Source organism: Impatiens glandulifera, chromosome 8 (assembly GCF_907164915.1).
Source record: "Impatiens glandulifera chromosome 8, dImpGla2.1, whole genome shotgun sequence".
NCBI lineage: Eukaryota > Viridiplantae > Streptophyta > Magnoliopsida > Ericales > Balsaminaceae > Impatiens > Impatiens glandulifera.
The window spans coordinates 2181298-2197886 of record NC_061869.1 but is presented as its reverse complement, the minus strand read 5'-3'; the positions used below and the strand labels follow the sequence as shown (position 1 = coordinate 2197886).

The 16589-nt window shown below is 30.6% G+C and overlaps 2 protein-coding genes across 2 annotated transcripts; both read left to right on the top strand.

The window, feature by feature from the left end:
• The first annotated feature begins 3191 nt into the window (after window positions 1-3191).
• Window positions 3192-6162, top strand: LOC124911684 (probable polygalacturonase At3g15720). Its single transcript, XM_047452193.1, has 9 exons — window positions 3192-3203; window positions 4368-4493; window positions 4580-4717; window positions 4799-4966; window positions 5059-5266; window positions 5355-5436; window positions 5525-5636; window positions 5712-5825; window positions 5920-6162. Exons 1-9 carry the CDS (start codon window positions 3192-3194, stop codon window positions 6160-6162), a joined length of 1203 nt encoding a protein of 400 aa, XP_047308149.1.
• Window positions 6163-14930: 8768 nt separating this feature from the next.
• LOC124911678 (probable polygalacturonase At3g15720) lies at window positions 14931-16448 on the top strand. Its single transcript, XM_047452187.1, has 7 exons — window positions 14931-15014; window positions 15096-15263; window positions 15356-15563; window positions 15653-15734; window positions 15823-15934; window positions 16010-16123; window positions 16206-16448. Exons 1-7 carry the CDS (start codon window positions 14931-14933, stop codon window positions 16446-16448), a joined length of 1011 nt encoding a protein of 336 aa, XP_047308143.1.
• Window positions 16449-16589: the final 141 nt, after the last annotated feature.

Here is a 16589-nt window from a genome sequence, read left to right as displayed (position 1 = left end):
TTATTCTGTAACTTATAACACTCAACAAAAATATGGCATTTCTTCTTGCAGTACTTACACGTCTTATCCCTGTTCTTGGATTTTGACCTACCACGATTATTGCTGCTAGAATACCTCTCCTGATGTCTGCCTCGTGCAACAAGGCCTTCAACCATGTTATCTAAACCAACGAGTTTATGCATCTTCTCTTTCGAGAAAAGTGCATCATAAACCTCATCCAGAGTCAAAGTCTCACGACTATAGAGAATGGTATCTCTAAAATTAGCATACGAAGGAGGTAGTGAACACAATAATACCAGCCCTAAATCTTATTTATCGTACTTAACCTCCATAGATTCCAAATCAAAGACTATTTCTTTAAAAATAGTTAAGTGATTTTCTAAAGATGTACCGTCAGACATACTTTAAGAATACAAGCGTTGTTTCAAGTGTAGCTTGTTAGTCAGCATTTTCGTCATACATAATTGCTCCAATCTTAGTTAGAGCGCAGCAGCTGTTTTTTCCTTCAAACAATTTTGAAGAATCTGATTCGATAGATGTAAATAAATCTGCGATAGAGACTTACGATTCGCTCGTTGTTTTTCTTCATCAGTTCACGAAGATGACATCTTGTCAGCGCCATATAGCGCATCTTCCGGATCCATCTGTGCCAAAATAGCTCGCATCTTCACTTGCCATAACGAAAATCTGGTGTTACGATCCAACAACGGAATATCGTATTTCATAGTGGTCATGACTAAAAATAAAACAAACAAATTTGGCTCTAGTACCAATTTGTTAGAATCAAAACCACAATAAACGAGGATAAAAAACGAAAAGAAGAACGAACATCAAGATTACGTGGAAAACCCTTTACGGGTGAAAAAACCACGAGCAGAAGAGAAGGTTTCACTATATCAAAGATTGTACAAATTTTGGTTGACAACGTAAAAACTGAATAAGAGAAAAGACGGTTGTATTCTCTATATATTGTCTAACCCTAAAATATGATGTAAATTAAAAGGGGTCAAACCCATTAAGACGGGCAAAGTCCGCTGACCCAACAAGAATTCGGGCCACAAACTTTAACAATAGCTAATATAGTATGTATGTAAATGAAAAGTTTTTCAATCCAATTACAATAAATGTATAATTTAAAATATTTAAATGCATTTGTGTGCGCTGGCTTAAGCACACCCAAAAAAACAATTTTTTTATTTAATAAAAAATAAGTTAAAATTACTCTCTAATTTTATATATTTTTCAATTTAATTGACTATTTTATAAAATATTTACTTAAATTTTCATTCTATTTTAAGCTCACCCAAAATTTGGTTCATACCCACATTAACTCCAAATTCTGGATCTATCTCAATCTAAAGGACGGAATGTCAACTAACTAAGCGTGTCTAGCATATTTTTCTCAAAAGTGTTAGTTTTAGAAGACCGGATATCAAATGTTTTTTTTACCAGAGAACTTATTGGATTGTTGAGGCTTGTTCTGAATATATAGCTACCATTGCTTCAACCGATGTTGGCTTATCGGCTTGGTATCACTCTGACTCTTTCTTCTCTTCCCTAGAGCTTTCGAAGCTCTTTATCCTCATTGGTCTGATCCACCTCATTAAGGCTTTTTTATCAAGGAAGTCAAGTCGCTTTCCAGATTATAACATTTACGCATTCATTCGCTTCTATTGCGGTCGATTTCAATATAAATATGTAAAGTAATTCAATTGCGGTCGATTTTTAAATACAAGTTTAAATGGATTAATAATTATAATTAGTGTGTTCTATAGTAATTAGGATTAAATTAATATATGTTTGTTTTGTTTTTCTTTTGAATTAGTTATCGTCGTGATGATTAGTTCGGGTACAAATGTGTGTTTATTTACTTATATGAATTGTTTCATCTTTAATTGTTTTACTTATTTGGGCCAATTTTTGTTCTTCGAAAAAAAAAATATTATTCTTATGAGTTTCTTATTAAAATCATAATTTATTTTATTTGTTGATTATAATTGCGTTTATATTGGTGGTATAATATTGGGATGTTTAATTTTTATGCGTGCAAAATTCAGCTAATTTCCTTTAATCTTTTTATTGTTTTAGGCAAATGAAGAGAGAAAAATAAATATGGAATTATTTGTGTAATTGTAACAAAATTGGGATTTTAATAAACTTGTGAAAAACATTCCCTAATAATGAACTAATAATTTCTTCATACCATTAACTAAATACAACCAATCTCTCATTCTACTCAAAATTAATAAGATTAATATTATTTAGCAAAATTGTATTCAAAATGGTGGTCTCTTATTTATTTAATTTTTCTTATAGGCATTATATTCTAAAGAGAAAAATAAATATTGTAATTGTGAAATTATGAACTTGATAATCCGAAGAATATTTTTTAACTGTCCATTAACAATTTAAAAAGAAAGAAACACAAAATTAGTAGTAGTAGTGTGTACTGTATGTTACTAAAAAAAACATTTGTCTATCCTTGATTGTTGATCATAACTTTAAAGTTGTTGATCCTTCATTTCTGGTCACACGCGAAATAGACATAATAGGTTGATGAACGTTATGAAAGAAAACTATATTACCGACAACAATAAGAACAAGTAGTACAAAGTTAGTGATTGTAGCCTCCTCCAATTCGGTCTTATGCTATTCGTCCAAGCAATTTATATTCCAATAATAACAAAAAAAAAAACTATTAGTGGAATATTTTATGTCATCTTGTAAACTAGCTAAAATAAAACAAAAAATTTATATATAATTAAGAAAGTTAAGAAAATAAAAATTTATTAAAGTATGAGAGAAAAATACATAGTTATTTTGATATATAAATTATGACAATCATAGGTTAAAAAATGATCTCATTAATAATAAGAGAAATAAGATCAACAAAATTTAATATTTTGTTTTTTTTTTTTTTGAAGAAGTAACGTAGTATTATGATATAAATAAGAACGAATCTTAATTTTACAACTTTGTTTAATTAAATTTTTATTTGTATGTATTTTTAACAACTCATATCATAATTTATTTTCATTGATTTTATTTGTTAGTACATCTTATATTAATTTGATCTTTATTATACCGTTCTTTATTAATAGTAACAATAATATATAAAAAAATATTTCCTGAGAGAATAAAAATTAAGTTAGATATGCACTTATAATGAATTATAAGTTTAAGTGAAAGTTATGGATACAAAGGTAAACTTACTTTTAAGAATTAAAAGAAAATAATATGAACTCTTAAATAGGCTAGTTATTAATTATTATTTTTTTTTGATAACTATAATCTTCAACTTTATTTATTAAATAGTCATAATATTACAATAATTATTTCCTAACATGTATACACAAATTTAGTTAAAATAAGTTACGTACCTTAATTATAAGGAACTAATCTAAAAATACATTACAAATATAAAATGTAATTATATTTATCATCAAAATTATAGAAATAATTTTCATATTACATTTAAAATAATAAAATTAATCTATCTATAAAAACAAATTTTCAATAATTATAAAAATAAATTAAACTAAGGAATATATAATATAGAGAATAGTGCAAAAGACAAATTAATCTCATTGTACATGTTTCTATGAAGCTTCAAAAAATTATATACAAAGATTAATTTATTTATTTTGATCTAGCAATGAGAATATTCAAATGGTATACAAATAAAATGTCATAACAATTATATATGTCTTTACAATTTAGTTGTCTAAGTTCCAATTTAAAATTGCATGATTAATTATTTCAATTTTGTTTTTCATATTTTAACTGTATAATATTTAAAATAATTGTTTACAAAATTTTAATTATTTATTATATATAAATTAATTTTATGTTAATAAAAATAAATAGAATATCATTTTATAAATTAAAATAAAGTCATTTTTTTTTCTTTGAAATTAGAGACTTAATTAGCAATCACATATTAAATAAGGGAAAAGTTACAAATAGGTAAAACAATATCATTTACTAAAATTTTATTGTTTTTTTATCACAGTAATCTTATACTTATGAAAAAAGTGTGATTCATAATATGAACTAATGAACCAAAAATTAAGAAAAATAGTGCCAAAATTACTAGTTATTTCCTAAAAATTGTCAAATTTATCAAAAATAAAAAATCACCATAATATTTAAAAAATATACTAGATAATTCCCTAATAATGAATAAATTACTTTAGCTCATGTATAAATACAATCACTCAATCTATCATTCTACTCAACAATAACAATAATATTATTCGGTGAAATATATATACTACTCAAATTAATGGTATCATTTATAACTTTTTGATCAATTACATTTATGTACTTAATTTTAAGTTTTTGACATTGTTGGTTTATTTTTGTAGGATCTTCACAATATCATAATTGTGTTATCATGCATACTGATGTTAAAAAGTCGTTTAACTACACAAACAACATTTGATGTGACAACATTCGGAGCTGTAGGGAACGGACATTCGGACGATACACAGGTAGATAATTTATAAGTCACTCATACAAGCTAAATATATTAAACTTTTTTTAATACAATTTCACTTGTGCATATATAAAACAAAAGGCGTTCGTTCAAGCATGGAATAAAGTGTGTAATGATAAAGGAAATAACCCAACAATGGCTGTACCTGCCAATAAGAGATTCTTTGTGAGGCCAACCAGATTTATGGGTCCATGTTCATCTTCTTCCATCACAGTTCAAGTATATATGATTATTATAATTAATCTTCATAATTCTATTATTTTATTTTAGCTAAGTTTAATTTATTATATATTATACTAGATTAAGGGTCAAATCATCGCACCAAATATGAATCAATTCAATACTAAGACCATGTGGATAGTTTTCTCGAGTGTCAATGGGCTTGTCCTTACTGGAACCGGTGGATTCAGTGGTTCGGCAACTTTCAATGACTGGTGGAGACCAGGACTAGGCGAAAATAGGCCAGCGGTATAACTTCTTTCTTTCGCACTTGATCATTTCTAAATAAATCGCAAACTCATATTTTTTTTACCCAAACACTGCATGACTCTCAATGACAGGCACTAAGGATACTTGGATGCACAAACGTAATTATCAAAGGTCTAACCTTCGTTCAACCACCGAGAGCCCACATCGCCATAACAAGTTGCACGACCGTTACAATCACAAACATTCAAATAACTGCGCCTCAAAACAGTGAAAATACTGACGGTATAGACATTTCTGGCTCTAGTAACATCAATATTCAACAAAGCAACATACAAACCGGTGAGTTTATTTGAGTGTCCATGTATCATATATATACTCTTTTTTTTGTGGTGTAACACAACTAAATCTATATCTCGGTTATGTATAGGAGACGATTGTGTTGCTATCAATGGTGGCTGCTCGAACATCAATATCACAAATGTTAATTGCGGCCCAGGCCATGGAATAAGGTGGAATATTTTGTTTGTTAAAGAAATTTTATTTTTCTTATAATTTTGATGTGGATTGTGACACTTGATTCATTTATTTGTTTCGCAGTGTTGGAAGCTTAGGAAGAGATGCAGGGATTTTCGAAAGAGTTGAAAATATACATGTGAAAAATTGCACTTTCACGAGAACACAAAATGCTGCCAGAATAAAAACCGTGAATGTGAGTTAAACTTATTTAACTAAACTTGTATAAAAGACACTATACAGCTAAATAATGAATTACAATCTTATTTAGGAAGGAAATGGATTTGCTAGAATGATCTCATACGAGAATATTGTGTTGGTCGACGTCCAAAATCCTATTATCATTAAGCAAAACTATTGTGTGAAACAAAATTGTCCATCCCAAGTAAGCTAATTAAGATTATCTACGTACATTAAATATATTGTTAGCTAGCTTAATTAGTTGTTTTATGTTTTTAATTCTGTTTTGGTTGTTGCAGCCGTCAAAAGTAAAAGTAAGGGACGTTTCCTTCAGAGGATTCAGAGGAACAACAGTGTCAGATGTGGCAATAAATCTTAAATGCAGTGCTTCGACACCATGTGAGAACATTAAATTAGAGGGCATTAACATTAGGTCTTCTTATAAGAAGCTTCTAAGCGCGAGTTGCTCCAATGCCTATGGAACATCGAATCCTTCAAATGTTCCCACATGTTCTTGTTTAAAACAAAAGTTGTCTTTTTAAATTATATAAAACCACAATTTTGTATTTTGTTTTTAATATCCATGTATAATGAAAATGACGTGAGGTCGTTTAACATAACAATGATATTATAAAAAAAAAAAATAATAATAATTTTTTTTGTTTACTAGCTATTTCATGAATTGGAGGTCTATTTTATTAAGTCAAATTTCCTTAGCTAGTTTTATTTTTATTTGTTGATTGAAGCCGGTGATTTCTGTCCTACAATCTTATTATAAACTCGCTAACTAATTAGTTAAACTATATTAATTAATCAAATAATATTTTTGATAGGGAGAGAGCCTTGGAATTTGAGATGAGCTCCGCCACTAATTTTTGGCTTACCAATAGTTTATTAAAAACATATTTTAATTAATTATCTTTTTTTTAGTTTAGACACTTTTATGTTGAAATTTGGATTCAGTAGATTGTTCCATTATATTAATGAAAATGACAATGCCATCACAAAATTGTAAACGTTAGCCTAATAAATATAATCGAATAAATGGGTTTGTCCAACGTTTAAAAATAGTTGTTAAAATCAAAATCACAATAAACGAGGATAAAAAACGAAAATAAGAACGAACACCAATATTACGTGGAAAACCCTTTACGGGTGAAAAACCACGGGCAGAAGAGAATATTTCATTATATCGAAGATTGTATAAATTTTGGTGGATAACGTAAAAACTGAATAAGAGAAAAGACAGTTGTATTCTCTATATATTGTATAACCCTAAAATATGATGTAAATTAAAAGGGGTCAGACCCATTAAGACTACAGGTCCATATAGTGCGGACAAAGCCCGCTGACCCAACAAGAATTCGGGCCACAAACTCTAACAATCTCCACCTTGAAACGAATTCCAATCTTTGATAGCATAACCACAAAATCAAACCTCTTCCACCAAAGCCCCTAAGGGCATAACGCAACAATGAAGACCAACCAAGTTCAAGCAATGCTCAAACTTGGTAATAGGAAGTGACTTGGTCATCATATCTGCAGGATTATTGTGTGTACTCACCTTGCTCACAAGAATATCACCACGAGCAATCACATCACGCACAAAATGATACCGTACATCAATGTGCTTAGTCCTCTCGTGAAACATCTGATCCTTTGTCTGAAAAATAGCACTTTGGTTATCACAAAAGATTGTAGAAATCTGCAAATCATCACTAAGTTCGCCAAACAAGCCTTTCATCCAAATTGCTTCTTTGCAAGCTTCTGTAATCGCCATGTACTTTGCCTCTGTAGTAGACAAAGCAACTGTAGCCTGCAACATAGCCTTTCAACTAATAGCGCAACCACCAACACAAAAATGTAACCAGACAATGATCTTCTCTTATCAAGATCTTCAGCGTAATCTGAATCAACGTAACCGACAACTGCATCTCTACTTTTCTTAAACTGTAAACAAACATCAGTAGAACCACATAAGTATCTGAGAATCCACTAAACTACTTTCCAATGTTCCTTACCAAGGTTTGCCATATATCTACTAACAACACTAACTGTATATGCTAAGTCAGGTCGTGAACAAACCATAGCATACATAAAGGAGTCAATGGCACTAGAGTATGGCACTCACGACATATAATCATCATCACTATCTGACTATGGTGATAAAGAAGATGAAAGTCTAAAATGAGCAGCTAGTGGAGTACTTATCGGCTTGGCACTTTGCATGTTAAACCTACTAAGGACTTTCTCGATGTACCTCTTTTGACTTATGTACAATTTACCAGCCGATCGATCTCTAAAAATCTCCATTCCAAGCATCTTCTTTGCTGCACCAAAATCTTTCATCTCAAACTCGCTACTCAACTGTGCTTTCACCTTTCTGACCTCTCTTTGATCCTTAGCGGTAATTAACATATCGTCAACATACAACAACAGGTAAACGAACGACCCATCATCACATACTTTAAAGTAGACACAACTATCGTAACTACTCCTCCTGAAATCATGAGTGGTCATAAATATATCGAATCTCTTATACCACTGTCTCGGTGACTGTTTCAAACCATAAAGAGACTTTTTCAACTAACATACGTAGTCTTCCTTTTCTAAGGCTACGAAACCCTCTAGTTGATGCATGTAGATGTCTTCCTCAAGTTCTCCGTGTAAGAATGCAGTTTTTACATCTAACTGCTCAAGCTTAAGATTGTGGAATGCCACAATACCTAGTAAAGCCCGAATAGAATTGTGCTTCACAACTGGAGAAAATACATCAGTAAAATCAACACCTGTAGTTTGACTATATCCTTTTGCAACAAGTCTGGCTTTATACCTGGCTTTTTCAACTCCCATCGTACCTTCCTTTCTCTTATACACCCATTTGCAGCAAACAACCTTCTTGCTCTTTGGTAGCTTCACTAGATCCCATGTAGCATTCTTGTGAAGCGATTCCATCTCTTCCTGCATAGCAATCATCCACATACCAGAGTTTTCACAGGTAACCGCTTCTGAATACGTTGCAGGATCTTCTTCTGAATCAATCTTTTCAGGCACATTTAATGCATACACAATTAAATCAGCCTCTACATATCTTTGAGGGCGTCTAATTTCTCTACGAGGCCAATTTTTTGCAATTGAATGTTGTGGAGGTGCTTCTGAGGAGCTAGTACCATCCATAAAAACTAGAATAGGCCATGGAGTTGCTCTGGTGTAGGTTTCAACCCAATCTCAAACTCCACCTCAATACTTGACTTCTGTTTATTTCCCTCGGAGGGAGTTGAAGACGGAGACCCCTAAAGCATGCTAGTCTCATCAAAAACAACATCTCTACTGATGACGACTTTACTAGTCTTAGAACACCACAACTTGTATCCCTTCACACCTTGCTTGAACCCTATGAACACGCACTTCACCGAACGAGGCTTTAACTTCCCATTATCCACATGAGCATACGCATGACATACGAAAATTTTTAAATCAGAATAACTAGCAGGAGAACCAGTCCATACCTCTTGTGGAGTTTTCTTATCAATAGCAGTCGAAGGAGAGCGATTAACGAGATGACATGCATACGCAACGGTCTCAGCCCAAAACGACATCGGTAGCCCAGCATTAAGGCGCATACAACGCACCTTCTCCATCAAAGTTCTATTCATCCTCTCTGCAACTCCATTCTGTTGAGGATTATATCGAAGTGTATGATGCCTCACAATACCTTCTGTTCCACATAAAGTATTAAACTCATTAGAACAAAACTCCAAACCGTTATCAGTTCGGAGATGCTTCACTTTCCTCCCTGTCTGCTTCTCAATCATTAACTTTCACTTTTTAAAGGTAGAAAACACGTCACTCTTTTGTTTCAAAAATAATGCCCAAACCTTCCTGGAGAAATCATCTATAATAGTCAACATATAGAACACACCACCTTTAGATGGTACTCTAAAAGGCCCCACAAATCAGAATGAATGTAGTCTAGTGTCCCCTTCGTATTGTGAATACCAGCCGAGAACCTAACTCTTTTTTGCTTACCAAAAACGCAGTGTTCACAAAACTCCAGCTTCGTAATACCCTGCACATCAAGAAGCCCTCTCTTGTTCAATTCGACCATGTCATTCTCACTCATGTGACCTAGACGCGTGTGCCATAATCTTGTAGCATCAGAATCAGACATAGACAAACTAGCAACAGCAACATCACATGTAATCGTAGAGCCTTGCAGAACATATAAATTGACAGTTTTCCTGAGTCCCTTCATCACAACAAGAGACCCCTTGCTGACCTTCACAACTCCACCTTCACCGATGTATTTATACCCTTTAGAATCAAGAATACTCAATGAGATCAGATTTCTCTTCATGTCAGGAATGTACCTTACATCACCAAGTGTTCGAATAGTGCCATTAAACATCTTAACTCTAACTGTACCAATACCAGCAATTCTGTAAGATGCATTATTACCCATCACAACGGTACCTCTAGAGACCACTTCATATGTAGAGAACCAGTCCCGATTAGGACACATATGAAACGTGCATCCAGAATCAAGAATCCATAAATCGCTCTATTTCGAATCAATATCAGACGTAACGAGGAGTTCTTTATCATTGTACTTTTCAGCAACATCAGCTTCTCCATATTTCTCTGGTTGATTGCTCTTATGATCCTCACCATCCCTCTTATTCTTATTCTGTAACTTATAACACTCAACAAAAATATGGCATTTCTTCTTGCAGTACTTACACGTCTTATCTCTGTTCTTGGATTTTGACCTACCACGATTATTGCTGCTAGAATACCTCTCCTGATGTCTGCCTCGTGCAACAAGGCCTTCAACCATGTTATCTAAACCAACGAGTTTATGCATCTTCTCTTTCGAGAAAAGTGCATCATAAACCTCATCCAGAGTCAAAGTCTCACGACTATAGAGAATGGTATCTCTAAAATTAGCATACGAAGGAGGTAGTGAACACAATAATACCAGCCCTAAATCTTATTTATCGTACTTAACCTCCATAGATTCCAAATCAAAGACTATTTCTTTAAAAATAGTTAAGTGATTTTCTAAAGACGTACCGTCAGACATGCGTTAAGAATACAAGCGTTGTTTCAAGTGTAGCTTGTTAGTCAGCATTTTCGTCATACATAATTGCTCCAATCTTAGTTAGAGCGCAGCAGCTATTTTTTCCTTCAAACAGTCTTGAAGAATCTGATTCGATAGATGTAGATAAATCTGCGATAGAGACTTACGATCCGCTCGTTGCTTTTCTTCATCAGTTCACGAAGACGACATCTTGTCAGCGCCATATAGCGCATCTTCCAGATCCATCTGTGCCAAAATAGCTCGCATCTTCACTTGCCATAACGAAAATTTTGTATTACGATCCAGCAACGGAATATCGTATTTCATAGTGGTCATGACCAAAAATAAAACAAACAAATTTGGCTCTAGTACCAATTTGTTAGAATCAAAACCACAATAAACGAGGATAAAAAACGAAAAGAAGAACGAACATCAAGATTACGTGGAAAACCCTTTACGGGTGAAAAAACCACGAGCAGAAGAGAAGGTTTCACTATATCGAAGATTGTACAAATTTTGGTTGACAACGTAAAAACTGAATAAGAGAAAAGACGGTTGTATTCTCTATATATTGTCTAACCCTAAAATATGATGTAAATTAAAAGGGGTCAAACCCATTAAGACGGGCAAAGTCCGCTGACCCAACAAGAATTCGGGCCACAAACTTTAACAATAGCTAATATAGTATGTATGTAAATGAAAAGTTTTTCAATCCAATTACAATAAATGTATAATTTAAAATATTTAAATGCATTTGTGTGCGCTGGCTTAAGCACACCCAAAAAAACAATTTTTTTATTTAATAAAAAATAAGTTAAAATTACTCTCTAATTTTATATATTTTTCAATTTAATTGACTATTTTATAAAATATTTACTTAAATTTTCATTCTATTTTAAGCTCACCCAAAATTTGGTTCATACCCACATTAACTCCAAATTCTGGATCTATCTCATTCTAAAGGACGGAATGTCAACTAACTAAGCGTGTCTAGCATATTTTTCTCAAAAGTGTTAGTTTTAGAAGACCGGATGTCAAATGTTTTTTTTACCAGAGAACTTATTGGATTGTTGAGGCTTGTTCTGAATATATAGCTACCATTGCTTCAACCGATGTTGGCCTATCGGCTTGGTATCACTCTGACTCTTTCTTCTCTTCCCTAGAGCTTTCGAAGCTCTTTATCCTCATTGGTCTGATCCACCTCATTAAGGCTTTTTTGTCAAGGAAGTCAAGTCGCTTTCCAGATTATAACATTTACGCATTCATTCGCTTCTATTGCGGTCGATTTCAATATAAATATGTAAAGTAATTCAATTGCGGTCGATTTTTAAATACAAGTTTAAATGGATTAATAATTATAATTAGTGTGTTCTATAGTAATTAGGATTAAATTAATATATGTTTGTTTTGTTTTTCTTTTGAATTATCGTCGTGATGATTAGTTCGGGTACAAATGTGTGTTTATTTACTTATATGAATTGTTTCATCTTTAATTGTTTTACTTATTTGGGCCAATTTTTGTTCTTCGAAAAAAATATATTATTCTTATGAGTTTCTTATTAAAATCATAATTTATTTTATTTGTTGATTATAATTGCGTTTATATTGATGGTATAATATTGGGATGTTTAATTTTTATGCGTGCAAAATTCAGCTAATTTCCTTTAATCTTTTTATTATTTTAGGCAAATGAAGAGAGAAAAATAAATATGGAATTATTTGTGTAATTGTAAAAAAATTGGGATTTTAATAAACTTGTGAAAAACATTCCCTAATAATGAACTAATAATTTCTTCATACCATTAACTAAATAAACCAATCTCTCATTCTACTCAAAATTAATAAGATTAATATTATTTAGCAAAATTGTATTCAAAATGGTGCTCTCTTATTTATTTAATTTTTCTTATAGGCATTATATTCTAAAGAGAAAAATAAATATTGTAATTGTGAAATTATGAACTTGATAATCCGAAGAATATTTTTTAACTGTCCATTAACAATTTAAAAAGAAAGAAACACAAAATTAGTAGTAGTAGTAGAAGTGTGTACTGTATGTTACTAAAAAAACATTTGTCTATCCTTGATTGTTGATCATAACTTTAAAGTTGTTGATCCTTCATTTCTGGTCACACGCGAAATAGACATAATAGGTTGATGAACGTTATGAAAGAAAACTATATTACCGACAACAATAAGAACAAGTAGTACAAAGTTAGTGATTGTAGCCTCCTCCAATTCGGTCTTATGCTATTCGTCCAAGCAATTTATATTCCAATAATAACAAAAAAAACTATTAGTGGAATATTTTATGTCATCTTGTAAACTAGCTAAAATAAAACAAAAAATATATATATAATTAAGAAAGTTAAGAAAATAAAAATTTATTAAAGTATGAGAGAAAAATACATAGTTATTTTGATATATAAATTATGACAATCATAGGTTAAAAAATGATCTCATTAATAATAAGAGAAATAAGATCAACAAAATTTAATATTTTGGTTTTTTTTTTTTGAAAAAAGTAACGTAGTATTATGATATAAATAAGAACGAATCTTAATTTTACAACTTTGTTTAATTAAATTTTTATTTGAATGTATTTTTAACAACTCATATCATAATTTATTTTCATTGATTTTATTTGTTAGTACATCTTATATTAATTTGATCTTTATTATACCGTTCTTTATTAATAGTAACAATAATATATAAAAAAATATTTCCTGAGAGAATAAAAATTAAGTTTGATATGCACTTATAATGAATTATAAGTTTAAGTGAAAGTTATGGATACAAAGGTAAACTTACTTTTAAGAATTAAAAGAAAATAATATGAACTCTTAAATAAGCTAGTTATTAATTATTATTTTTTTTGATAACTATAATCTTCAACTTTATTTATTAAATAGTCATAATATTACAATAATTATTTCCTAACATGTATACACAAATTTAGTTAAAATAAATTATGTACCTTAATTATAAGGAACTAATCTAAAAATACATTACAAATATAAAATGTAATTATATTTATCATCAAAATTATAGAAATAATTTTCATATTACATTTAAAATAATAAAATTAATCTATCTATAAAAACAAATTTTCAATAATTATAAAAATAAATTAAACTAAGGAATATATAATATAGAGAATAGTGCAAAAGACAAATTAATCTCATTGTACATGTTTCTATGAAGCTTCAAAAAATTATATACAAAGATTAATTTATTTATTTTGATCTAGCAATGAGAATATTCAAATGGTATACAAATAAAATGTCATAACAATTATATATGTCTTTACAATTTAGTTGTCTAAGTTCCAATTTAAAATTGCATGATTAATTATTTCAATTTTGTTTTTCATATTTTAACTGTATAATATTTAAAATAATTGTTTACAAAATTTTAATTATTTATTATATATAAATTAATTTTATGTTAATAAAAATAAATAGAATATCATTTTATAAATTAAAATAAAGTCATTTTTTTTTCTTTGAAATTAGAGACTTAATTAGCAATCACATATTAAATAAGGGAAAAGTTACAAATAGGTAAAACAATATCATTTACTAAAATTTTATTGTTTTTTTATCACAGTAATCTTATACTTATGAAAAAAGTGTGATTCATAATATGAACTAATGAACCAAAAATTAAGAAAAATAGTGCCAAAATTACTAGTTATTTCCTAAAAATTGTCAAATTTATCAAAAATAAAAAATCACCATAATATTTAAAAAATATACTAGATAATTCCCTAATAATGAATAAATTACTTTAGCTCATGTATAAATACAATCACTCAATCTATCATTCTACTCAACAATAACAATAATATTATTCGGTGAAATATATATACTACTCAAATTAATGGTATCATTTATAACTTTTTGATCAATTACATTTATGTACTTAATTTTAAGTTTTTGACATTGTTGGTTTATTTTTGTAGGATCTTCACAATATCATAATTGTGTTATCATGCATACTGATGTTAAAAAGTCGTTTAACTACACAAACAACATTTGATGTGACAACATTCGGAGCTGTAGGGAACGGACATTCGGACGATACACAGGTAGATAATTTATAAGTCACTCATACAAGCTAAATATATTAAACTTTTTTTAATACAATTTCACTTGTGCATATATAAAACAAAAGGCGTTCGTTCAAGCATGGAATAAAGTGTGTAATGATAAAGGAAATAACCCAACAATGGCTGTACCTGCCAATAAGAGATTCTTTGTGAGGCCAACCAGATTTATGGGTCCATGTTCATCTTCTTCCATCACAGTTCAAGTATATATGATTATTATAATTAATCTTCATAATTCTATTATTTTATTTTAGCTAAGTTTAATTTATTATATATTATACTAGATTAAGGGTCAAATCATCGCACCAAATATGAATCAATTCAATACTAAGACCATGTGGATAGTTTTCTCGAGTGTCAATGGGCTTGTCCTTACTGGAACCGGTGGATTCAGTGGTTCGGCAACTTTCAATGACTGGTGGAGACCAGGACTAGGCGAAAATAGGCCAGCGGTATAACTTCTTTCTTTCGCACTTGATCATTTCTAAATAAATCGCAAACTCATATTTTTTTTACCCAAACACTGCATGACTCTCAATGACAGGCACTAAGGATACTTGGATGCACAAACGTAATTATCAAAGGTCTAACCTTCGTTCAACCACCGAGAGCCCACATCGCCATAACAAGTTGCACGACCGTTACAATCACAAACATTCAAATAACTGCGCCTCAAAACAGTGAAAATACTGACGGTATAGACATTTCTGGCTCTAGTAACATCAATATTCAACAAAGCAACATACAAACCGGTGAGTTTATTTGAGTGTCCATGTATCATATATATACTCTTTTTTTTTGTGGTGTAACACAACTAAATCTATATCTCGGTTATGTATAGGAGACGATTGTGTTGCTATCAATGGTGGCTGCTCGAACATCAATATCACAAATGTTAATTGCGGCCCAGGCCATGGAATAAGGTGGAATATTTTGTTTGTTAAAGAAATTTTATTTTTCTTATAATTTTGATGTGGATTGTGACACTTGATTCATTTATTTGTTTCGCAGTGTTGGAAGCTTAGGAAGAGATGCAGGGATTTTCGAAAGAGTTGAAAATATACATGTGAAAAATTGCACTTTCACGAGAACACAAAATGCTGCCAGAATAAAAACCGTGAATGTGAGTTAAACTTATTTAACTAAACTTGTATAAAAGACACTATACAGCTAAATAATGAATTACAATCTTATTTAGGAAGGAAATGGATTTGCTAGAATGATCTCATACGAGAATATTGTGTTGGTCGACGTCCAAAATCCTATTATCATTAAGCAAAACTATTGTGTGAAACAAAATTGTCCATCCCATGTAAGCTGAGATTATCTACATTAAATATATTGTTAGCTTAATTAGTTGTTTTATGTTTTTAATTCTGTTTTGGTTGTTGCAGCCGTCAAAAGTAAAAGTAAGGGACGTTTCCTTCAGAGGATTCAGAGGAACAACAGTGTCAGATGTGGCAATAAATCTTAAATGCAGTGCTTCGACACCATGTGAGAACATTAAATTAGAGGGCATTAACATTAGGTCTTCTTATAACAAGCTTCTAAGCGCGAGTTGCTCCAATGCCTATGGAACATCGAATCCTTCAAATGTTCCCACATGTTCTTGTTTAAAACAAAAGTTGTCTTTTTAAATTATATAAAACCACAATTTTGTATTTTGTTTTTAATATCCATGTATAATGAAAATGACGTGAGGTCGTTTAAGTGAAACGACATAAAAATGACATTATAAAAACAAAAAAAATAATAAATTTTTTTGTTTACTAGCTATT

Excerpts from the sequence above, each read along its gene's own strand:
- LOC124911678 (XM_047452187.1), top strand. The coding sequence starts at position 14,931 with ATGGCTGTACCTGCCAATAAGAGATTCTTTGTGAGGCCAACCAGATTT. Across the intron at positions 15,015-15,095 it reads CTTCTTCCATCACAGTTCAA|ATTAAGGGTCAAATCATCGC; the intron begins GTATATATGATT and ends ATATTATACTAG. Across the intron at positions 15,264-15,355 it reads TAGGCGAAAATAGGCCAGCG|GCACTAAGGATACTTGGATG; the intron begins GTATAACTTCTT and ends TCTCAATGACAG.
- LOC124911684 (XM_047452193.1), top strand. Across the intron at positions 4,494-4,579 it reads GACATTCGGACGATACACAG|GCGTTCGTTCAAGCATGGAA; the intron begins GTAGATAATTTA and ends ATAAAACAAAAG. Across the intron at positions 5,637-5,711 it reads CCAGAATAAAAACCGTGAAT|GAAGGAAATGGATTTGCTAG; the intron begins GTGAGTTAAACT and ends AATCTTATTTAG.